Raw genomic sequence first — 25,352 nt, 5'->3', positions numbered from 1 at the left:
CCCATATCAAAAGCTAAAACCAAAATCAAAACGTTAAACACAAAAGCCCAGACTACTGTAATTTTAAATTCAGGCTGGGGTAATCCTCAGTGTGTATGTATGTGTGTATATATTTATTTAATTTTATTGAGAAACAAATATGAGACAGTTTCAAAACTGATTAATAGGACAGTTTCAATAATTAATACATTGTACACTGACATCTTCTTAGTGGATATCCGTAGTACATGATGCAGACAGAATACCCTGTCCAAATACTATTAATATAAATCTTTCTTCTCATTGAATTAAGAGAAACTAGCTGTATATCTATCCTAACTATTTTGCATATATAGATACAAAATGGTCCTTCTTTTGTATTGCCTTTTTTTGTTTAGTCCTGTCAGAGATGGGTATTCCATTGGCATCTAGATACTATAGGTGTGTGAATTCAGAAAAACAATCCAACATAGTCTAGCAATCCACAGTAGTAGTGGGTTATCCACAGAAGTTGTTGACTTGACCTTTCACAACTTGGCATATTAATATGGCTTTACTTTACATACTTTGTTTTTATACTTTTCTGCTGGATTGTTAAGACCAAGATAAAGCAAGACCTATATAACAAGAAATGTAACTTTTGTATCTGATAAGGTCAGTCAAATCCCCTCAGGATTTATCCTGTAACCCCGTCCCGTAGGTTGCAGATCCTTTGTCAGTGTCAGCCATGTGGATGAGTCACGACCATTGCTTGACCAATTTGCTCTCTGTGAAAACCCGAGAGAATGTTTTCTCTCCAGATGACTCTCCTCAGGCACAGTCTACAACATCGATCATGTTGCTCTGTGGCCCCATAATCTCTTTGATCAGAAAATTTGGGACACACTGAATTACATGATATTACAGTATAGGTCCGCCTATGTCTTGAGTCTTCACTGATCTTGAAAGGATATGGTCAAAATGTTGGCTGTCCTTGCAGCCCTTCTATTTCTTTAATTTTTGATCTGCAAACTTAGGTTGTCAACCCTTTAAAAGAGAAGCTTAGATTTCACTGACCTTCTCAGACCCAAAAGCTACAACTCTTGTTGCACAGGTCCTGCTTTACCTTGGTCTTAATCATCCAGTAGAAAAGTATGAAGATGAAATATAGGAAGGAAAGCCATGCTGTTATGTTGAGCTGTGGGGGACTCAGGTCAACAATTTCTGACATTGCCAGTTAAACAGAAGACCCAATGCTATTATGGGCTACTGGACTCTTTTAGAATATTCTGCTGAGTTTACACACCTATAATATTCAAATAACGGAACTTAACAAAAAAAGGGGATACAGATGAATGTCCATTTTGTATCTGTGTATCCAAAGTGGTTGGGATAGATATATAGTTACATTCTCTTAATGAATGGAATGATTTGTTCTAATGGTGTTTGTAAATAGGATCTCAAGTCTGCATCTTGTACAGCAATTAAGCACTAAGAAGAATGTATGCAGTGTGTTAATTATTGAAACTGCCCTAGCGATTTGATTTGAAACTGTCTCATTGCTATTTGCTTATCAATAAAATTATGAAAAAAATAAAAAAATAAAAGAGAAGCTTATTATTTCCCTGCAACATATGCAGTTGGGTTTAACTTCAATATCTGTCTGAATATAGAACATTTTAGGTGTAACATGGAACAGGTATTTTCCACCAAGTATTGATATGTTGAACATTAAGTCCCTACAGAATATGGAGATAAAAATTTAAAAAGTGAAAAATATTTAAAGAATATGAATAAACAATTACATATTTTACACAGAAATTCAGAAATCGAACTATATACAGTATTGTAGCAGACAGTCCTGTAACATTTTTTTTCTTTTTCTTGGGTCTTTTTTTTCATTTATTACCCATTAAAAAAAGAAACAAAAAACTTTTACTTGTAAGACATTATGCTAATAATTGGTATATCATGATAAGAAGTGTGTATTTAGGAGACCAGAATGACAGGCATTCCAAGCGTGACCCTTCTATTACACACTGCTATCTTCAGTGCAGTTGCTTGGTTCACAGGTATCAGCATGTATAGTTAGTCAGTGTGAGAATCCTACCATTAACTGCTAGTTTCAAAAACCTGCTGATGTTTTTCAAGTTCATTGCCTTGCCCATCTTGTGCATAGAAATGTATAGCTTTGTCCCTGTCCTGTTTCCCAGCTTTTCTCCTTGCCCTCTCCTCGTCCAATCCTCAAGTTCTTGCTTATCTTTTGTGTTATACCTTTCTATCTGTATTTCTTCCTTGGAGTTTTTATACAAGGGAGACTATAAAATATTTACAAATGTGGGTCTGGTTTATTTCACTTATCAGTATATCTTCAAGTGGCATCCACTTAAATATAAAAGCTTCAAGTTTATCATTCTTTATAGCTGAGTAATACTCCATTGAATAAAAATACGTCTTTTTCAACCATTCCTCATGTAATGGGTATCTTGGTTGTTTCCAAGATTTGGCTATCACAAATTGTGCTGCTATAAACACAAGGTATACATGTATCACTATGATATGATGTTTTCAGTTCCTCTGGGAAAATTCCCAGTAGAGGGATAGCTGGCTTGAATGGGATTTCCAGTCCTAGTTTCTTAAGGAGTCTCCATAATGGTTGTACCAGTCTACATTTCCACCAGCAGTGGAGAAAGGTTCCCTTTTCCCCACAGCCTCTCCAACATTTGTTGTTGGTTGATTTCTTTATGATAGCCATTTGTTCTGGGGTGAGATGGTATCTCAGTGTTGTTTTAATTTGCATTTCATGAATGGCTAGTGACGTGGAGCATTTTTTCATATATTTATTCGCTTTGTTAATTTCATTCTCTGAGAAGTATGTGTTCATCTTGGATGCCCATTTCTGGATTGGGTCTTTGAATTTAGGGGCCCTAATGTTTTTTAGTTCTTTATAAAATCTAGAGAGAAAACCTTTGTCTCAGTGCTTATTAGTTAAGATTTTTTTTGAAATTTGTAGGTTAGGGGCTGGAGAGACGTCTCAGTGGTCTAAAGCACCTACTTGAAACAAGCTTGGCAAAGCACAGGGACCGCGGTTCGATCCCCCAGCACCACATGCCAGCCAGCCCCACACACACACACACAATAAATAAGTGTAATAAATAAAAAATAAATAAATAATTTAAAAAAAATAAAACATACTTATAAAAAAAAAGAAATTTGTAGGTTGTCTTTTCCCTTTGTTGGTAATTTTTTTTGAAGTGCAAAAACTTCTCAGTAAGAGTTGGTACCCAGTTGTTAATTCTTTCAAGTGTTACCTGTGCGATTTGATTTCTGTTCATGAACTCTTTGCCTACCCGTGTGTCTTCAAGAGTTCCTCCTACTTTCTCTTCCAGGAGATTTAGTGTCTCTGTTTTAATGTTTAGATCTTTAATCCACTTTGACTTTAGCTTAGTGCATTGTGATAGACCTGGGTCAAGTTTTAGTTTTTGGAATGCAGAGAGCCAGTTTTCCAGCACCATTTGTTAAAGAGGCTATCTTTGTTCCAGTAAGCGTGTTTGGCCCCTTTGTCGAAGATCAAGTGGTTGAGTGTGTTCATAGAGGCTGCGGCATCTTCTAATCTATTCCCTTGATCCTCAGGTCTATTTTGTTGCCAATACAATGCTGATTTTATCATAGTAGCTTTGTAGTATAATTTCAAGTCAGGAATTGTAATGCCTCCTGCCTTGCATTTGTTGCCCAGGACTGCCTTTGGTATTCTACGTCTTTTCTGGTTCCAAATAAATTTTAGGAATGATTTCTCTAGGTTTGGGAGGTATGCTGGTGGTAGTTTGATAGGGATTGAAATAAATCTGTACAACAATTTTGGGAGTATGGCCATCTTCATGATGTTGGTTCTTGCTATCCAGGAGCAGGGAATATCTTTCCATTTTCTGAAATCCTCTACAATCTTTTTCAGAGTACTGTAATTTTCTGTAAAAATATCTTTGACTTTTTTAGTTAAGTGTGTTCCAAGGTATTTCATTTTCCTTGGTGCTATTGTAAAAGGTATTGTTTCTCTAATTTCCCTTTCAGTGTGTTTGTTATCTGTGTAGAGGAATGCTATTGACTTTTGGGTATTGACTTTGTATCCTGCTATGCTACTGATTTTCTGTATCCATTCTAGTAGCTTCTTGGAGTTTTTGGGTCTTCCAAATAAAGTATCTTGTCATCTGCAAATAATGATAATTTAACTTCTTCTTTACCTATTCTGATTCCTTTTATTTCTCTGTCTTGTCTAATGGCTCTAGCTAATGATTCCAGAACTATACTGAATAGGAGGGGTGATAGAGGACATCCTTGTCTTGTACCAGATCTGAGAGTAAAAGATTTCAGTTTTTCCCCAGTTAGAATTGTATTAGCAATTGGATTGTCATAGATAGCTTTTATCAAATAGAAGTATAGGCCATCTATTCCAATTTTCTGTAGGACTTTGAACATGAATGAGTGTGGGACTTTGTCAAAAGCCTTTTCTGCATCAATTGAGATGATCATGTGGTTTTTAGATTTCGCTCTATTGATATAATTTACATGTACAGATTTTCAAATATTGAACCATCCTTGCATCCCTGGGATGAATCCTACCTGGTCATGGTGTATGATCTTCTTAATGATTTGCTGTATTCTATTTGCTAGGATTTTATTCAGGATTTTTGCATCTATGTTCATGAGGGAGACTGGCCTATAGTTCTCTTTTTTTGTTGTGTCTTTCCCTGGTTTTGGTATCAGTATAATACTTGCCTCCAGGAATGATTTTGGGAGAACTGTTTCCTTTTTAATTTCACTGAAGAGTTTGAGCAGTGTAGAGATTGTATCTTTTGTAAATTTCTTGTAGAATTCAGCTGTGAATCCAACAGGACCTGGATTTCTCTTTGTTGGCAGGCTTTTTATTACATTTCATATTTCATTGGCTGTTATTGGGTTATTGAGAGTGGTTATATCTTCTTGATTCAGTTTTGGCAATTTGTACCTTTCTAGAAACCTGTCCATTTCATCTGTGGCTTCTATTCTGTGAGCGTAAAGATTCTCAAAGTAGCTATTGATAATCTTCGGAATTTCCACTGGGTCTGTGGTGATTACACCCTTTTCATTCCTTATTGCTTCTACTTGAATTTTTCTGTCCTCTTTTTGATGAGGTTAGCTAGGGACTTATCAATTTTATTTAGTCTTTCAATTAGCCAGCTTCTTGATACATTAATTCTTTGAACTGTTTTCTTCATCACAATTGAATTAATTTCTGTTCTAATCTGTATGATTTCTTCCCGTCTTTGGGCTCTGGTTTTGGTTTGCTCTTCATTTTCTAGATGTCGGAGGTATAGCTTTAGGGTGTTTATTTGTTCCCATTCTGTTTTCCTAATGTGTGAATTCACAGCTATGAATTTCCCTCTGAGAACTGCTTTCATCGCATCCCATAAATTCCAATAAGTTGTGGTTGAATTTTCTTTGAATTGTAGATATTGTTGAATTTCTTGGTTAATTTCATCTGTGACCCATTGATTGCTGAGTAGGGTGTTGTTTAATTTCCATGTATTTAGGGTTTTTTTCTGGTTTCTTTTGTCGTTTATTTCCAGTTTCATTACACTGTGGTCAGATAATATGCACGGGATAATTTGTTTCTTTGCATATACTTAAGCATGATCTATGGATTAGTATGTGGTGTATTTTAGAAAATGACCCATGTGCAGCTGAAAAAAATGTGTATTCAGCTGTCCTTGCATGGAATACTCTGTATATGTCTACCAAGTCCATTTGTTTCAAGCTCTGGTTCAGTTCTGCTACTTTTTGGCTAATTTTTTGTCTGGTTGACCTATCTTTTTGGGATAAGGGGGTGTTAAGGTCTCTTGTTAAGATTGTAGTATTGGATGTTTTTCATGTCCACTAAGATTTGTCTTATATAGTTGGGTACTCCCATGTTTGGTGCATAGATATTTATGGTTGTTACCTCTTCCTCTTGAATTTTTCCCCTAACCAGTATATAGTGGCCTTCTTTATTTCGTTTGATCATTCTTGGTCCAAAGTTGAGACTGCCTGAGAACAGGATTGCTACCCCTCCTTTTTCTGAGTTTCTATATATTGAGTATACTTAAGATAAAGTGAGCTGTATCAATGAACATAAAATCCAAATTATCAATATGGTCTGGTTATGTAAGAAATACAATTAGCCCCACTAACTGATTTTCAGTTTCATTTATATGGTCACCAAAAGCTATCAATCTCACCTAAATAAATACATAGTTAGCAAGCTACTTGGGGCACAAAGGCACACAACTGTGATTCAGTCATTTAGGGGACTGAGGCAGAAAGCTAGTAAATCGGAGAGGAGCCCAGGCAGCTCAGCAAGACGGCCTCAAAACAAACAAACAAAAAACCAACAAAGTGTTGTTTGCTCTCATACCTGGAAACAAAACCAAACCAACAAAAAGGACTTACAAATATATGTACAGCAGCCAGGTATGACAATGTAGGCTTATAATCCCAGCCTTTAGGAGACTGAAGCAGGAGAAGCATCATGAGAGTCTGAGGCATATGCATACCTGAGCTACCCAAGTCCAAGGCCACCCTGAACTACACACGGGACCTCCCCCTGTAAAAAAGAAGTTAATTCTACTCAGTAGCCAGAGGTCACTGGGGGCAATAATAGCGTATGGCATGTAGACTCTATTACCCTTTTAACACAGAAAAACTGGATTTTTAAATGTATCTAAGCTCAAGGATTCTTGATAAGAGATCACATCTAGATGAGACCTGTATATACATAAGATATTATATGTATATATTTATATACAGATATATATATATATATGTAGATATGACATACATATACACAAATTATCAGCTATCTATGTATAAATCTATAAATTGCTTCAAAATACTATATAGCACTTGGCAATGACAGATATCAGGATATGAGGGGATGCCTAGTAGATCCAACCTTGTAAGCTTCCAAGTATGGATTATTGTTCTACAAAAAGATGAGCTTTAAAAAATGTGTTTTATATCCATTCTCATTTGAGGAAGAAAAGAAACACTAAAGAGTCCTTAAACCATAATATTCTGCAGTCAGAAACTGAAAACAGGAAATGCTATGCAGCTGGAGAAATCTTTGCTTTGCTTAAACAGTGCTGAAGTAATAACTGCCTTCCAACTGTTAATGACCCTCAGGCTCCTGGGCAAGCTAGAGGCCTGCCCAAAGGCTTGGATCAGAGAAGAAACCAAATGCAGAGGGGTCTTCTTGGCTGGGCTGGAATGCTTCTGGGCACCTCTTCCTATTTTTATAAAGGATTTAAGTATATTTCTTAAACTGCTGCTACATTGGCACTGTCAAAGGGTATGGGACTTCAATGCTTCTTCTTCTGCTAACTGAGAATGCATTTCAGTCTATCACTTAATCATTTCCTGTCCCATTCTGCAGTCTGGAAGATGAAATGGATGCAATTCTCTGATGGCGCCTTTGTTTGCCAGGATCACAGGCAATGATGGCCTGATGTTTGAGCAAAGCAGCACTGTCTAGCAACCAATGACTTTTAAAAAATTTTTCCACAATGATTAAAAAAAAAAAAAAAAGAGAGAAGAATATAATTGGGGTACTACATACTTAATCAAACAAATAACAAAAATAATAACTAAGCAGCATTCTAACTTTGTTCTTCACAAAGAAACTACCTTGTAAAGAAAGGCTTTATCACTAACACACTGATTGCTAAAGGTTCACTAGAAGAAACAATATATAGGGGCACAAAAACATGGGATAGTATATGTTTCAGGAAGTACAGATAGTTTGCAGTGTCTGGAAATAGCACTGATTTGGAAGCATCTTTAAACAAAGGAAGAACAGGTTTAGAGATCAGCAAACCAGCTAAAAAAAAATAGCTCTATGGGGTATGACAGTACATGTGTCATTTTAGCACTGGAGACGTCGATACTGCAAACTTGAGGCCAGTTTGGGCTACATGGTGAAACCCTGTCGCAAAAATCCCAGCACCAAAGCCGAAAAAGGAAAAGCATTAATAACTTTTAGAAATGTCATCGCTCTCGGGGGCTAGGGCGACAGCTCAGTGGCACAGCACCTGCCTGGCAAGTGTAAGGTCCTGATTTGATCCCTGGTACAAAGAAAGTCACTGTTTATCAAATATATACTACAGGTACTTCATATACTTACTTCTAAAAATGCCACAAGAATGCAAACAGAGAACATGGCCCTTGTCAGTGCTGTGGTATTACTGCATGCTTCCTGCATAGCCATAGCTGAACCTCAGTGAATAAGTCCTAAGTGAACACAGTAATGAGGAAGACTCATTTTACAAAAACAAGGAAACCAAGACTCAAAGAAATCAAGGAACCTGTCAAGGTGACAGAGACAAGAAGCTACACAAGACCCCTTACATTCAAACTGAAAAGACATATCACGAACATATTAAAAATAACAAATACTGTAGATCACATCCACATTTTTTTGGCTTCTCACCACTAAGAGGCAGCATTTCCCTGACATATCAAACACCACAAATAGCCACTTCTAGGCTCAAGGAGCTATCCTCTTTTCAAAATACTGACAACATACACTATTCACACAGATTTAATAAGAAAGAAGACTGGTTTACAAAACCTAGAAAGGTACAAAGGAAGTGGTGTTAGGATTGCAGATTAGTTGTCTTAAGGAATACCAGAGGAGTCTAAGAGTTTGATTTTTGCTGTTCACCTGTTTTACACTGAGATGTTTCTAAAACAATGTTTTATTAAACACTTCCCTCTTTTATTGCCTAGACTAAAATTTGATGGCCTACACTTTGATTTAAAGTATAAAATTTTACTTTATAAAAGTCTTTCAAGATTTTTATCTTGAAAAAATTATACGTACAAAATGTTGAAAAAATACGAGGGCCCTTTTCCTGTCAGTTTCCCTAGCAGCAAAAGCTTATGCAGTATATTATGAAAATCAAGAAATTAATGTTAGTACAAGACAAATGACCAGAATACAAACCACATTTGAATTCTACTAGTTTTTATGTGTACTTTAAATAGTCCTGTTGGACACACTGGTGTGTGCCTGTGACTCCAGCACTCGAGGGGCTGGGGGTACACAATGAATTTAAGGATTACTACATGGTGAGACTTTGTCTCAAAAAACTCAATTAAAGCAACCCAACCCAGTCTTCATACATAAATGTCTACAAAAAGCTTAGTTCCTCAGCATATCTCAACAACCTGTAGTCAACCCACTTGTCACAGGCTCAAAGGAACAGAAATTTATTTCAAAGATTTTTATTTATGAAAAGCCCCTTGGGCAAGACTGCCTAAGGAATCATTTCTCTGGACTTTAATTCCCAGTGTTCAACCCCTAAGCCTGAGAAGCTGCAGTCGCCAGGCCTCACATAGACCTAGTATTGTTCACACGATGGGTCTCAGGCACACGGAAGGCAAAAGGCATGACGTGATGACCTCCCTGAGACTTTAGAGAAAAACCTAGGAAGTCTGAAGTCCCTGAATGCACAGCTGACGGGGCGAAGCACACGGGGACTGTAGGAGCAAGCAGAACCACACGGGCAGTCCCAACAAGGGGAGAGGTGCTCAACTCGCCACATGTGTCCAGGAAAGCCGCATGTATCACACAAAACCAGCCTAGCAGAATGCCCACGTGACTGCCATCGCCACTCTGGAACGGGGCTTTCAAAGTGTTAGTTCACATTCTTTCACAGTGCGCCTTGGTTCCCTGACACACAGCATTAGGATCTAATGTGTGCCCTGATGAGTTTTCATTTTGTCTTTTTATTTTCTTATTCTTTCCTTTCAGAATAGAAATGTTTATGTTATGATTGTCCCAAAATGACATCCACACACGCAATGCTGGGAACAGAACCAAGGGTTTCATGCATGTTAGGCAAGAGAACTATCCCTGAGCTACATTCCCAACCCTTTTTAAGCGTATCTTTATATTCTGAAATATACTCACTAGTATGCTCTCATGAACTTGCTAGGCTGGCCTCAACTTGCAATTCTCCTGTCTCAGTCTCCCTTGTAGCTGGGATTACAGATACGCAGCACCATGCCACAACCACTACCAACACTGTACCTTAAAAGTATGTAACTTCTTTTTTTGTTTTCACAGTCTCAGAGGAGACTTTGGACTTGGACTTTTGAATAACGCTCTAAAAGCTAAAAGCCTGAGATTCTTGAGCTAGACCGAATGCTTTTCACATTATAACTGACATGAGTTTTGGGGCTAGGGGGAGTGGAATATTATAGTTTGGTCCTTGCATGTTTCTCAAAGATCTATTTTGTTTGTTTCTGAGATGTGGGTCTCACTATGTAGCTCAGTCTGGTCTTGAAGTCACTATGGACCCAGGCTCACCACCACAACCTGGCCAATGGCCTATGCTTTAAGGGCTTAGTTCCCCAAGTGGTGCTACTGAGTAGTGGTAGAACTGAGATAGTACAGAAGAAATACAGAAAGGTAAAAAGCAGACAAGGAAAATAAAAATAATTAAAAATGAAAATTGCAGGATCAGCCAAATAGCTCAGTGGATTAAAGCACCTGCAAGCAGGCACAGGGGCCAGGGTATGATCCCCAGGCCTGCTGTGCTGGCCTCGCCCCCTGGGTGCACTGAGAGGGCAACTGAGACTGGGTGTGGTGGCACGCACTGTAATCCCAGCTCTTGAGAGGCTATAAACAGGCGGATCACTGATTCTGATCTAGTGGTAAGACTCTGAACACACTATAGACCCCTCCCTAAAATTAAAAGAAAGAAAAAAGAAAATTGCAGATTCAGCATACAAGCCCAATTAAAACTATTTTTTTTCTTTTTCTCTCCCTGAAACACAGTAAGCCCCCTCACTCCTTTTCTCCTGTAAATGTGTTCAGCCATTCTTTTTGTTCATGAACTGTTCTTTCACCTGTAAACAGGCTACCTTTCACTTGTACCTTAGGCTTTCTCCAACACACAATGATCTTATACCTATCAAACAAGACTACAGAACCAGTGATGGCAAACCTTTAGAGACGGAGTGCCCCAACTGCAACCACAAACCCACTTACGGTCAGCTGCTGGGGCGATGCTGAGGCAACCCGGCATGTGTGCTGCTAGGGAAGCTGTGTGCACCTGCTACAGCATGTCTGCTGTAGGTTCACCACTACTGCTTTAACTGATTATAGGGCTTGAATGGAACCTGGAGGGTGTGCTCTTGTAGGGAATCATGGGGCTCCTCCTTGCTTTTTCCCTTGCTTCTGGCCATGACATGAACAGTCTTGGCTTGGCACCTACTTCTGCTATGACCTACTTGCCCAAAACAATGGGATCAAGCCATCTGTGTTACTTTTTCCTGTTGCTGAGACAAAATACCCAACACTTCAAATTAAGGAAGAAAAGGTTGATTCAGTCCACAGTTTGTAGAGGTTTCAGTCCATAACCAGTTGGCTCCAAGCAGGGTAGCAGGGCACAGGGGCAACAGTTTGAGGTGGCAGAAGACAGCAAAAGCAGCAAGAGCAAAAGAGGAGAGCGAGCCTCTTTTCCTCCCTTATATTGTGTGCTGGCTATCCGCCCACGCCATCTCTGGGCCCTCCTATTCCACAAGCTCAACCTGTTTACAAAGGGAGGATGGTGGCCCTCTGCTGAGTCACTTCGTTAAGCTTCTAAACTTCTCAATTCTGAAGTTGACACAATGTATCAACCATTACAGCATCACAGACTAAAACTTCAAATTTGGTTGCATGTAGTAATAAAAAGCTGAACATAAACATCTTCTTTTCCCTTCAGTATATGCCAGTTTTTTTCCAAATCTATGAGGTAGTCTTGTCAGTTCAAGGTAAACAACTATCAATATTTATTGCTAATGATGAAATGTAGACTTTCAGAGAAAGTTAAAATTCTGGAAACATATGCCACCATGAGCTTGACAGTTTTCATAGTTGAAGCTCATATATTCTCAGTTATTTACATGGATGTCTTTTAGTAAACTATCACTTGTCAAATTTTGATGTAGCATCAAAGATGAAAATACACAATTCACTCTTGTTTCTTCTTAATATAAAGCACAGGTGGCTTTGTTTTCCATCTAACTACCCAAAACACCAACTGCAACAAAGTGAATATAGAAGCAGCACAGGCAGTGTGACTGGGGCATGGACCACTCCTCTGCACTCCCTGAGCCTGGGGAACAACACAGGGCCAATCTCCCTGATTTGCGTCCTAAAGGCCATTACCTTGAAGTAAGATATAAGAATAACAAAGACTCTGGAAAATTCTGAAATCCCAAGCTAAGATGCAGGTGTGTTAGACCTACTGACATGACCCATAAAGATCTTTCTTTACCTGGAGTTCATTAAAGGCATATATATCATCTCATACGTCCAATTATCACAGAGTGAATTATAGGAAAGGGCATGTCCAGTAGACATAGCTAACATGACTCAGCATACTGTCCATCATGCTCCAAAAGAACCAATGGGAGGTGCCCTGGGTCAACTGCACATTTTAAATTCCTAAACCTAACTCAATCAGATTATATGCTGCTTTCCTTTTGACTAGCATGAGCTCACTTACTTTGAGTATACGTTCACTTTTTAACATGTTCCAGCCAGCTTGAACCACTTGGGGCACAAGTATGACTGTCCCATTGGGACGGCTTCAAGCACAGGTGATTGGCTTTGACATCAAGTGATGAGGTTCAAATCAGAGCCACTGGGCACTGGGACATGGATCACAGTCCTGTCATGAATGTTAAACTTTATTACACCTAGCTGCTTTCTCCTGTTATGCCACGTCCAGCTCTTTGTTCCCCATGCATAGGAACCTGGAAACCTGTTCTGGGATCCTGTCACTCACGGTAACAGAAGCATGTATGAGAATTCAGCTACCTTTACCAAACCACCTGTGAAGATATTTGCCAATATGTAAAACAATGCCACCTTCTAATTGAGGGGGTAGATGGGAGAAGTTATTTCCTTAACATATTGGCTATTCACGGTATTAAAGTAAGTGAGTTATTTCAGCAAATATATTAAAAAGTCCTTGGTTCTCACTTCTATGGAAGTAAAATATGTACAGAAATAGTCCACATAAACAGAAGCTCGTTTTTTAGACTGGGGCTCTAAGAACCAGAAGTCTGAGAAATACTTCCTCATACTTTTACTCTTTTTAGTGTGCAGTACTTTTGATGAAGGAAAGCAAAAGAGAAAAACAGACCAAAAAAAGTTAGCAAACTGAACAAGCAGCAGTTTTAATACAGCTCTCAGTCATTAGGTCAGGTGGGCCACTAAGTCAGTGTCTGTATTTTGTAACTTGTGGGGCAGCTTTGCTGAAACAGCATGTAGCCTACAGTTGGCAATTCTGAGCTCAAGCCCTAATTCTATCTCTTCCCAGATATAGTATTTTTTTTGGAAATTTGCTGCATTTATCTGTAAAATGGGATATAGCTATGATACCTGCCTTTACACCCTAAAGATCAAATGAGAGAATATGTAAATAATGTAAGCTTTTGTTTGTTAAGCAAATTCCATGCGTCAGATACAGTGCTTAGTTATTTATTTTTGTGATCTCAGTGAAGTCTTGTCATTACCAAGAATTACACAGTATTAGTTCTTTTCACAGACGAGGAAATGAGCATTAACGCAATAAAGTGGTCTGCCTAAGACTGTCAAGCTAATAAGCAGAGATCTGGAATGCCACGTATGACTGAACCCAAAAGCCCTATTCCTCTCATCACCTACAGTTCATAGCTCTTGAAACCTGTATTGTAGATAGGATACCTTTTGTGGCATTATCGCTTTGTAGTGGAGCTTGAAGTTGCATGGCACCAGAAACTGCCGTCAACATTGGACCAGTGAGGTGAGATCAAAATACACAGCAAATATCTAAATAAAATCACTATAGTAGAAGACCAACTGCCACTAACCCCCTCAAAATCCTTCCTCTCTAAACATTCATGCCATTCTGGCAATGTATCTTTTGCTGTAATAAGTTTTAAACATTTAAACAGTCACCATAATTTTCAGTTGTCCCTGGTATGCTCTTATGCTTTGGTTAGGCTGCAGTCTTTCCGTTAATTATGAAATAGCTTACCAGATTTTTCAGCAGTGTAGAGAGTTCTTTTGTAAGAGTAGAAAACTTCACAAAAGCAGTGCCAAGGTCTGGGTTGTCTCGACTTAAAAAATTACTCCCAAACTTATCAAGAACTTGTGCATAGTTTTCTTCATTTTGTACGTGGTCTAAAAAAGAAGAAAAGGAATATGAGCTATTATCTGCTAAGGAAAGGGCTATTTTGAACAACTGAATCTCTAGAAACATTCAAAAGGAGAGAGAAACCACATCAGTTATTTACTGAACATAACCAGGAGATGGTGAATAACAAATGGGCCGGTCTCCTTCATTCTCGTCTTCATCCCTGCCGTGGGCTGGTCTTGAACTCGTGGATTGTCCTGCTTGAGCTTCCTGAGGACTGGACTAGGCATACACCACCAGACTTGACTGTTCTCATTTTCTTAAAGGCTTCTTTCTCTTTTATAGCATTCAGCTCATTTACATCTAGCTATTCTACTAACTCCCCATATATAAAAGAGTCAAATTCTCATCACACTTTCAAGCAATTGAGAAACTCAAAAAATTTTTCCTTAAAATCAGTCTTGGAATGGGGGAAAAACCAAAACAAAACCCCCAAAACTACGTATTCTAGGATGTTTCTTTCTTTGTAACTAATTTTGATGTTTTGTTTTCAGACAGTCTTGCTCCGTAACTCAAGCTGGCCTTAAATTGACTATTAGCCCATGTTGGCCTTGAATTTGTGGTAATCTTCCTGCCTCAGCCTCCCGAGTGCTGCGAGTATAGTAGGCACCACCCCATGATCCCCCCCCCCATGTTGTTTAAGCTCTAGGTCTGAGGAACAGCACTCCCAAAACACTTTTTACACACTACCTCTTGGTATAAAACATGCTGGCCTACACCAGATAGATCTGTGTTTGGTGCCTGGCTTCACCACCAATGAGCTTGCTACTGTGTCCGCTTAAATTCTATGATTACTACCCTAGCTGGCATATAAGAAGCATTAGTCTTTTATTTATGGAAAACTTTCTCCTCCCTGAGCTCCTGCTTTCAGATCCGTAACATGAGACTAATACCTACCTTACAGAAATATAACAGTGAGGAATTGATGTAAAGTACATAGAAAATGCTCAGCAGAGCTATGCTACCAGGATGGGCTTGATCGAGGGGCAATCTCTTTGCCTCAGCCTCACAAGTGCTGGGATTTCAGGGGTGCTTCACTGCCTGGTTAAAGGCTTTAAATAGTCTGTATTAGTTAAAAACTCACAAATTGATATTCCTAGTCCAGACTCCTAAAATACAGGCTTGTATATCCAACTGCCTATGCAGTATCTCCATGTTTAGCCTTCATACATCTAAAACACACTGATCTTCACAACCAACATTTTATCCCAATTGCCTTGTCTTTCAGCCAGAGGCAAATAGCATTCTTAGAAGTTGTCATACTTAATTTTGTTTCTCATAACCTAGATATAACCCACTGGCATATCCTCTTCCTCTGCTTTTAAAACACATCTTTAATTTGACAACTTCTTACACTCCCATGTTAACAACTATACCCAACATCATCTCTTGCATCTGGCCTCTTTTTTTTTTCCTTTGTTTGTATTTTAGAGAAGGGTCTACAGGGTGTTCAGGGTTTCACTACTAGATCAGACTTGTAGTGATCTGCCTGTTTACAGCCTACTAAGAGCTGGGATTACAAGCATGTGCCACCATGCCCAGTCTCACCTGCCCACTCAGTGGGCCCCAGGGGCGGGGCCGGGACAGCAGGCCTGGGGATCGAACCCCCTACCCCTGCTTGCAGGCACTTTAATCCTCTGAGCTATTTATCTGGCCTCTTTTAAAGTTATTGCTGTTATTATTGTTTTTGAGATAGGGTCTCACTGTGTAGCACAGCCTGGCCTCACCTCTCAGTGAACTTGCTCCAGTAGGACACAGAATCAGCATGATCTGCTAGTGCAACACATCTTTGAATTCCTGACAGTCATTACCATTCATTGTAGATACCCAGGTTCCCAAATCTCTCAAGGTTATGGAAAGCAGTACTGAACTTCCCTACACTCGTGAAGTAAGGGGTGGAAAATTGCTTGAATTAACAGTGTAAGCAGAGGCACTTCCATGTGCAAGCAGTTCAGATTTTAGTGTCCAACTCTCTATCCCCATCCTCTGTTGGGGTATACACAGAAAATGGATATGTGTGGAAGCTCAAAGGATATGTACAGTATTTACTCAATAAATAAATGAACAAATAAGCATCTACTGAAGTCATACCCTTGAAGACTTAAAGCAAACCTCACTTCCTTCTTTACAAAGCCTCTCCTTAGATATGACTATTCCCTGCCCATAACCTTCTGAATGTCTACTGAAGTATCTTCCACGTCCTATCCCATCTGCGTATGTATACATCTTTCCCTGAAACCAAAACACGAGAGAAAAAATTCCTATACACACCACTGCAGATTTTCCAGGGCTAGACTTACAAAGCCAGGGCTCAGTGAATACTGATTCGGACTCTGAACTCCTTTTCAAAAATTAAGCAGCATTCCCTTTGGACATTTGGGAGCAACAGGCACTCATGAAACAAGGAAACGCAGAAAGGAAGTGTGACAAGAGTTCAGTGATCAGCAGCTTTCTGATCATCAGCACATTAAGCACACATGACGCCTGGGGTGGCGAGCAGGGTTTCTGGCTGAGATGTTAAAAAATATACCACAGTTCTGGTTAATGCCCAAGTGCATGCAGAAGCAGCTCAGAAAAACATCAAGCAAAGGCAACGTTAGCTGACAGACAGGATGCACATGTTGCTTCTCCCCCATCTGCTGCTGTAACCCCTGCCACCTTCTGTCTGGGTGACAAAGCTCCACTCACTGCTGAGAAAAATTATCTCACTTAACTCTTTTTGGCTTTTTTTTTATCCTGGTGTTTTGAGACAGGGCTTCACGATGTAGTTCAGGCTGGCTCTGAACTCAACATGTAGCACAGGCCAGCCCTCAACTCACGGCTATTCTCATGACTCAGCCTCCCGAATCCTGGGATTACAGGCACATGCCACTGCACCTGGCTCTTTGCAGTTTCTGGAAGGAAGTGTCAGAGGAGCGCTGTGTTCCATATTCTTGTATGAACATGGAAAAAAACCGTTCATTTCAAAGGGAAATCACTCAATGGTATGTGAGGTTTCTGTTTGCTTGAAGTTGTATTTCAAGCCAAATATATTTAAATGTTTAGATTAAAAGAATACCCATATATTCAGCACTCTGCTTAAGAAATAAAATACCACTGGATGGCTCCTCAATCTCCTGTTCCTACGCCTCCATTCACTTACAGTCTCTTCTCTTTCTCCCAACACAGGGACATTATCCTTAAATGGAATCTCATGCAGAGGTTAGAAAGAATACCAGACACTTGGTCTGTGAAGTAGGACTCACTACAGAGACAGACTTAGCCATGGACAAAGGAAAAGACAAGTCCGTGAAAGAACACTGGCATCATGGTTGATTAATTGTGTCAACTTAAGATGTGTCCGCTAACTAAGTTGGCTCAGCAATTCTACATTCTCTACCTGCCCTAGGATGGCTGTCTGCACCTTAGGGTGTAGTGGACCCACCTAGGGCAGTTTTATATCTTCACCTGGAAGATATAAAAGGAAAATGAAGACAGGTGGACTGGATTCTGCTCTTCAGAGGAGCTCCAGTCTTCACATTCAGCTTGGATGTCATCTCTGGCTTCTAGAGCAGGCCAGGACAGCATAGGCTCTTCAGCCTTCTGCTGCAGACCTACTGCCTGTTACAGACTTGCACAGAGCACTGCAGTGAGTTCCAGCCCCTGCACTGAACCCTTGAGCTGCAGCGTGCAGACACTCACTGCACACTTCCTCATCCAACTCTAGGACTGACCACTGTAAGCCAATCTTATGATTTCTCATATATTTGTATATCTTGTGTTATATCTGTCTTTCTAGTAAAACCCTGACTAATGCAACTGGCTTGTGTGATAATTTTCTCCGATCCAAATGCTTTCTATAACATTCTGTGTCACCCTCACCAGAACTCTGCAAGCGAGCAGCTGTGCTTATTAGGAGATGAAACACAAAACAGGGTGTGAGAAAGGCAAGCAGGAACTGAAACTGGGTAGCTACAGGCTAAGTCAAAGGTTCTGTATGCTTGTTATTCTCTTCTCTAGATGTGTATGTATAGAACAGTCAAGCATTCTCCATGTACATCTACACACATACACATCTATATAAGTAGGATGTCACATATGATTTTCTAGTGCAGATACACACTTCACAATTAAAGGTTTATTATGAGGTCATCCTCCTCTTCATCACCCCACAAGGGCAGCAATGTTGGAAAGTAAAGGTGGGGTGGCTTCAAACAGTGCCTGCCATATGTGGCACAGACCCGAAACATCAGCCATCATGTCCTCTGCAAGTGTGACTGGCTATGATATACAGCTAACATCAAACAGCCCTGGAACACAAGTCTCACATGTTGTACTTTTAAACATATAAGTAAATATATTTTTAACAGTACCTTAGTTCACAAACACTTTTTGGTTTTTTGATTTATTTGGTACAGGGTCCCACTATGCAACTTGGACTCGTGACCCTCCCATCTCAAGCCTCTCAAGTGCTGGGATTACAGGCATGTGTGCCGCCATGCCTGGCGTCAGTGGGTGGCATGGTGGTTCCGGGGATCGAAGCCAGGTCTTTGTACTTGCCAGGCAGGCACTTAGACCGCCAAGCTATCTTCACAGCCCCACAAACACTTTTGTGCTGAACAACATTTTGTTTTTGTGAATTCTGTCCGCATCAGGAGATAAAAATGACCATGGCCATCATTTCTAGAAGCATGGGACAAATTAAGTTCAGGAACCGAGGCACCACCTTGCATCTAAGAGTAACAATTTGCTGAAAAGTTTACTCAGAGATACCCCTTTGGAAAACTTTGTAAGTTTTCAAAGGATTGCAAAATTCATTACATGTAAGAGTTTAAACAGGCATAAAGAATGACAGGCAAGAAGACATGATCCTGATGGAGAGGCAGAGGGAAGAACACACTGCGTGTAGTGCACAAAAAGCCTTGGCCATGGGTGTCAGGGTGGGGGCACAAGGAAGAAGAGAAGGCTTTGAAGGGAGTGCTGTACACAAATGGGTATGATTAAACGTGCAGAAAATAGCCTGTTCACTTCAAGAGACTGCAGAGAGAAAATTAAAAACAAACAAGGAGAGAGCAGGAGAAAATTTTAATAAAACTCTTCACTAGGAGAATTCTAGGAGGGTGGTACAGCCTGAACATGGGTAAGCATGTGAGGGTGGAGGCAGAATAAAAGAAAAGAGGAGGCAGGAGAAATCTGATTCACCCAGAAAGAAAAACCCATTCTTTTCTGGTATTTGCAAGAAATTTCTGGCATTCATGACAGAAATGAATGAGTATTCTAAACGAATGTCGCTAGGAAATGGAAGATAATTCGGGTGATTTCGCTCAGTTCAAAACAGAACCATCATAAAGTTTTACCCACTGGATGCGCCACAAAGGACGGCTCTGCTAAGACTGAAACTGCCAGCATCTCCACAGGGCGATGACTAACGCTGCTGGTCACCCCAGCGCTCTGTACAAACCTCTGGCATGACCCGAGAGCAGCAGCTCAGCGATTCCAATGTGAAGTGACAGCAGCTGGCTTCTCGAGCATTTGGTGTAAACCCTGACTGCACTAAGCATGCCACATATATTACTCTGCTCACTTTTACAAAGAAGGCCAGGAGCTAAGCATACTTCCCAACCACCACACAACTCATCAACAAGGACATTTAAATTTAGGCCTCTTGGATCTCAGCGCAGGGCACTCTTCCCAAGATGAGGAACACGACATGCCATTCCTAAATGTGCCACCTTGTCTTTAAGTTATTTGAACCGAAGGAAATTAACAGACGCAGGAGGAACTCTCTCAGTTTCTCCCAGCAAGGCACATATTACGCTTGGTGGAGATATCTCCTCTACATCTCCCACATCTGTATTATGGCAAGTGAAGAAAATTCTGTCAAGGAAGCGGAAATGTCAGCACCAAGATTAGTCTGCATAAACAACACTTACTAAAATAATGCCTAGGGCCACGGGTGTAACTAAGGGGCAGGATGCCTGCCTGGCAAGCGTAAGATCCTCAGTGAGTTTGATTCCTGGTGGTCCAAAAAAAAAAAAATATTGTCTGTCTTCCATTTGTTTTTCCCATATCATTACTCTCCGACAATTCACTGCCCTAGAAGCCTAAGCCTCTCTGTCTTGCTGCTTCTCCACAATTTACATATGGCCTTTCATCAAAATAGTATATGTGCTCTCAGGTCTAGTTCTGAGATTTTTTACTTCTTTTCTGTGAACCCCCATGTGCATACTAAATGAACGTCTTCCCTACCAGCTGGCCTTTGGCAGTTTAATCTGTAGCCCCCAGTTACTGAATCTAAGAGGTGAAAAGAAGATTTTTCAAAAAAAAAAAAAGATTTTTCCTCCCTCCCTTACATATCATAGTCCAAGCCAGGTTCAAATCCCAGGTCTACCACTTGCTGTCCATGCAGCACCCTGGTCAACTATCATTTTTAGGCCTCACCTTCTCCTCTGCAATATGGGGGATATTAATGGCATTTACCCTACAGAAGTATGAAGTTTAAAATCCTGCATGCCAAGTACGGGATCCATGATGAACTCAATAACTATTGATGGTAACAACGGCAATAATTACACTAGCAGCTGCCCATCTTCAGTGTTTTATGCCTTGGATAGGTAGCACAGGTCTTATACAATACTCCTAAATCATCAGCAACATCCAGGAATTCATGTCCCCAGGTGATGCTGAGAAGTGCCACAGCAATACACTAGCGTTCAATACTTTCAACACTAAGTACACTTTGGACTCGGCTGGAAGGAGGCCTGTTACTTAGCTGGATAAACACCCACTATGGGCTGCAGACTGGGTGAGGCACATCACAGGAAAACTTACATGGTGCCTCTAACTATGCCTTCTTAAGTCCATGAACATCCATCTGATACAATTTCATTTGTAAAATGGGTGAGAAAATACTGTAATGTGCCTCACTTTCACTTCCTTGACTTTTCATCCCATTCCTGGGAAGCCAGCTTCTTTTCTAAGTGTTTGTGCAGTTCTTCTCTATACCAACAGTCCAGAGCAGCATATGGTCACCATGAGTTTAAGAAAACTGAGGACAGCATTTAGATTCATAAATTATTACACTCCAGTTATACAACCAATCCACAGTGTTGTGGGTTATCTGTAAAACTCATCACAATCTCAGGCCCCAGCCTACTTCTCTCATGGTTAAACAAGAACTTTCACCGTCTCTTAATCTCCTGCAATGCTGGGGTTCTGGACTTAATCTAATTTGGTACATTGCAGGGGATACAGGTCAGCAACACAGGACCTGCCTGGCTAGCGTGAGGTCTTGAGTTTGACTCACAATACCAAAAAAAAAAAAAAAAAGCTCATGTCCTTGTTCCTAGTAGTGGGCATGGCACACAGTGAGTGCTGAGGTAGTAAATTCTCCCAAGAAAGTCATTTCCTTCCCTCCCCAAAATAAAAAGCTGAGTGGTGACTGTATTTATGATAGCAGTATAAAATACAGTGAACTGTAACTACAACAGCGAGGCCATGTCACAGGTGTCATGAATTACTGCATTAGCACGAAGAAGAAAAGTGGTACATTCTGTCCTACTGCTCTACACATGCTCTGTAGGTCAAATCCCTGTTCAAAAACTTATTTATTTATTTATTTTTGTATTGCGGTGCCAGCGACTGAATTCGGGACCTTGTATTTGCCAGGCAGGCACTTATGCCACTGAGCTATCCCCTCAGCCCTAATTTTATTTGTTTTTAAAATTATAAAAGAGAAGAAGTGGGGGAAAGTCGTATTTTTATACAATGGAGTATTACTCAGCTATAAAGAATGATAAACTTGAAGCCTTTACATTGAAGTGGATGCCCCTTGAAGATATATTACTGAGCCATTTCCCTGGACCCCTCTACAGCTTTCCTAGTACAAAGATAAGTCCTTTTAAAAATTCTTTTTGCACAAATATGAAAAACGCAATCACAGAAAATATGACTTTTTGTATTTTGTCATTAAAATTTCCTTTTCTTCCTGATTACCTATCTAGCCAAGTTTTTTACAGCTTGTCCTTTTTATCAATTTGTAGAAAACTATCAAAGGGAGAGCATCTGCAATGTGTCAGTACTGGTGATACCGCATGCACCCTGGCTTGCGCCCACGACTCCTGGCTAGTCTCTCTGAATAATGTAAGGTATGAATACAGGAACTACTTTTTCTGAGGCAGATCAAAGAAACTGAAACCCTCACCCAGTAGATTAGCATTAAAGCCCAGACCTTTGATCCAATCTTATTTCCACCCAGCCATCCATGCTCCCATCATGCCTGTGCAATGATACCTCCATTTAACCCCAGAATTTGGAAGGCTTCTGGGTCAGTGAACACAGGTGGTTCCTGGATGATGGGTGTGTTCCAAACAGCATGAAGCTCTCCAGCCACCACCACACCTTACCCCATGCATCTCTCCACTTGTACCCTTTGTAATATCCTTTATAATAAAACCAAAAAGATGTTCCTGAGCTCTAGGAGCTGCTTAAACAAATTAACTGAACCCAGAGAAGAGGGTGTGACAATTCCAATTTATAGCTGGTCAGTCAGAAGTGGGGCCACAGGGCTTATAAGTGGCATGAGGAAGAGGGTCAGGCTTGGGGACCACATCTGAGCATTTGACACCATCTCTAAGTATACAGTGTCAACTGACTTAGATCTGAGAAGTCGCAGAGTCATCTGTGTTGTGAGTGTAGGAGAAACTTCATGTCTGTCTTTGACACTTTTCTCTTGTTGGTGGGACAAAATACTCCTTAACCCAAAGTTAAGGAAAGAAAGGTTGGAGGTTTCAGTCTACAATCAGGTGGCTCCAAAGCAGCGTGGTACGGCAGAGGGGCAAGCAGAAGGCAGCAAAAGCAACAAGGGTAAAAGGGGAACAAACCTCTTTTCCTTCCTTACCATGCGTGCAGGCTACCTGCCCTAGGGTGGTGGAGCCCTCACACTCTCTCCATGCCCTCTTGCACAGGCTAAGGATGTCTATTACCAAGTGAGGTCCCTGGCCCTCTGCTGAGTCACTTAATTAAACTTTTCAAGTTGGCACATCAACTATTACAATGTCTTTTAACTTACTTATAAAATGCACTGCTATAGAGAACATTTTAAATCTAGTTAAATGTATCAATCATTATCCTGAAAATTTGTGGGTTCCCCTGGTCCTGTCAAATGCATTCACTGACACAGCCCCAAGAAAAGACGCCTGCCAAGGTCCACTGAAGGGACATGCTGTTTCTTATCACTGAAACAGCACTTGCATGTTCCTTCTGTAGAGCAGCAGTGGAAATGTTTCTTCTTCCAGCTTCCTCATTCAGGCTTCTAACTGGCAGAAGAAGCACGCCACACTATGGTTTGCTGATGGCTTTATAAGCAAAGGCAACATTTAAAGATCTGGCCTTAAGCTAGCAAACAATCCCACCCCCACCCCCCCAGTCCTTCCACTTTCCCAATATCACTGGCCAATGCAGGCCGATCTTTTTATAAATAGGTGTTTTAAAAACGTGACTCCAGGGCTAGCCAAACAGCTCAGCAGATTAAAGCGCATACTTAGGCAGAGCACAGTAGTCAGGGTTCAATTCCTGGCCTGCAGTGATGGCCCCACCCCCCAGTGTGTGCTGAGACAGTGATTTAGACTGGGTACTGTTGTAAAGGAGGCTGAAAACAGGAGAATCACTGAGTCCGATCTACGCAGTGAGACCCTGTAGACCCTATACTAAATACATAAAATAGATAAAATAAAAACGTGACTCCAGATTTTACTTTTTTTCCCTCCTGTCTTTGTTTTTGCTTAAAGAAAGGTACACCACAATGTTTTAATAAGGGAAAGAAGAAGAGAAAAATATGTCTTAGTTACTCGGGGAAGAATTAGGTATAAGTGATAATTCTAATTAAGCAATTAGGTAACATCATGAGAAATTGGATTGCAGTGTCAAACCTGTCCACTTAAATTTCTTTTTTCTTCACAGAGGTTCCATGATGTCTCCAGTTTCTTCACTGTTTTTTACATGAGACCCGTCACAGATTAGAGATTTTTGGACCTCTGACAAGCATTATTTCCCAAATCCTCCATATCAAACTGATTTTAAGTTTGTGGCCTTGTGTACAACTCTTAGTTTTCTGAGTTGGTTTCTTGTTTCCTAAATTACACATAAAACATTTAAGAGAGAAAACCTCACTGGATTCTCATCTTGGTGAGGATAGGAAAACATAAGACATTTGACCATTTTCTGAGACATGGAAGATCTAAGAATGTCCTGTTATTTGTAAACGTTAGTGATTCACCCTTTGTCAATCACTATGTACTTTGTCCTATGGTACTGATTACCAGTGATAAATACTTCAGACTCAATAACAATTTACTTATTTCCATACTTAAGTGGGATATCAAAATCATTAACTGGTAGTTATCTTTCTTGCTCATAAACTCATTTGAGGGACTTCACCAGTCCTAGAAACAAACACTTCAAGATCCATGTCTAACTGCAAACCACAAATGAATTCAGTACACACTCAGCTGTCTTCAAGAGGCTCACAGGACAGGCTCTGCACATGGGGTCTTGGGTAAAGAGCTGTGTGGGTCTTGCTACACAAGTGATCTGCCACCTGGACAGCAGGGTCTGTGTGGATGGAACAGGACTGCTGCAAAACCTGGGAAGAGCACCAGACAGAAACAAAGCGGAGGGCCTGGCATTTTCCTGCAGACTCTGCAATGGCTGAGGTGCAACATCTTTATACAAGAAAACAGAATCCTGGATCAGTGAAACACAAACACCAAAGAGTGTGGTCAAAATGCAATTTAGAGTAAAGGTTCAATATAAATGGGCCACAGAAACCTGACTCCAACTCTCAAGGAGGGTCTGTTCCAGGCTGACTTTAATGAATCTTCATGTAACAATAAAAAGCATTAGTTGAGGAAGATTGAAAACTACAAGGGATTCCACCTTACAAATAACAAATGTAATTAGTATTTATTATTTCCACAAAAAAAAGGACCCATGAGGCAGAGGAATACAGAGTCTATTAAAAAAAGTGTATACAACTTTAGCAGTTCACTATACTAATAAATGTCCGGAAGGTAATGGCTACCACTTAGACAGCATCTCTTGCAACTATAGAGGACAAAAGTTAACTTGCATTAATCTCATGATATCTCAATAAATTTAGTATTACAGTAT

The 25,352-nt window shown here is 40.2% G+C and overlaps 1 protein-coding gene across 1 annotated transcript in view; it reads right to left on the bottom strand.

The window, feature by feature from the left end:
• Nucleotides 1-25,352, bottom strand: part of Asap1 (ArfGAP with SH3 domain, ankyrin repeat and PH domain 1) — a 393,896-nt gene that overhangs the window by 120,177 nt on the left and 248,367 nt on the right. The window contains exon 5 of the mRNA XM_023718810.1: nt 14,046-14,191. Within this exon, the coding sequence (XP_023574578.1) occupies nt 14,046-14,191 (146 nt within the window). The remainder of the gene's footprint in view (nt 1-14,045; nt 14,192-25,352) is intronic.

This window comes from Octodon degus, unplaced genomic scaffold, assembly GCF_000260255.1.
Source record: "Octodon degus isolate 3935 unplaced genomic scaffold, OctDeg1.0 scaffold00062, whole genome shotgun sequence".
NCBI lineage: Eukaryota > Metazoa > Chordata > Mammalia > Rodentia > Octodontidae > Octodon > Octodon degus.
The sequence above is the reverse complement of the archived record's forward strand: the minus strand, read 5'-3'. Positions and strand labels throughout refer to the sequence as shown.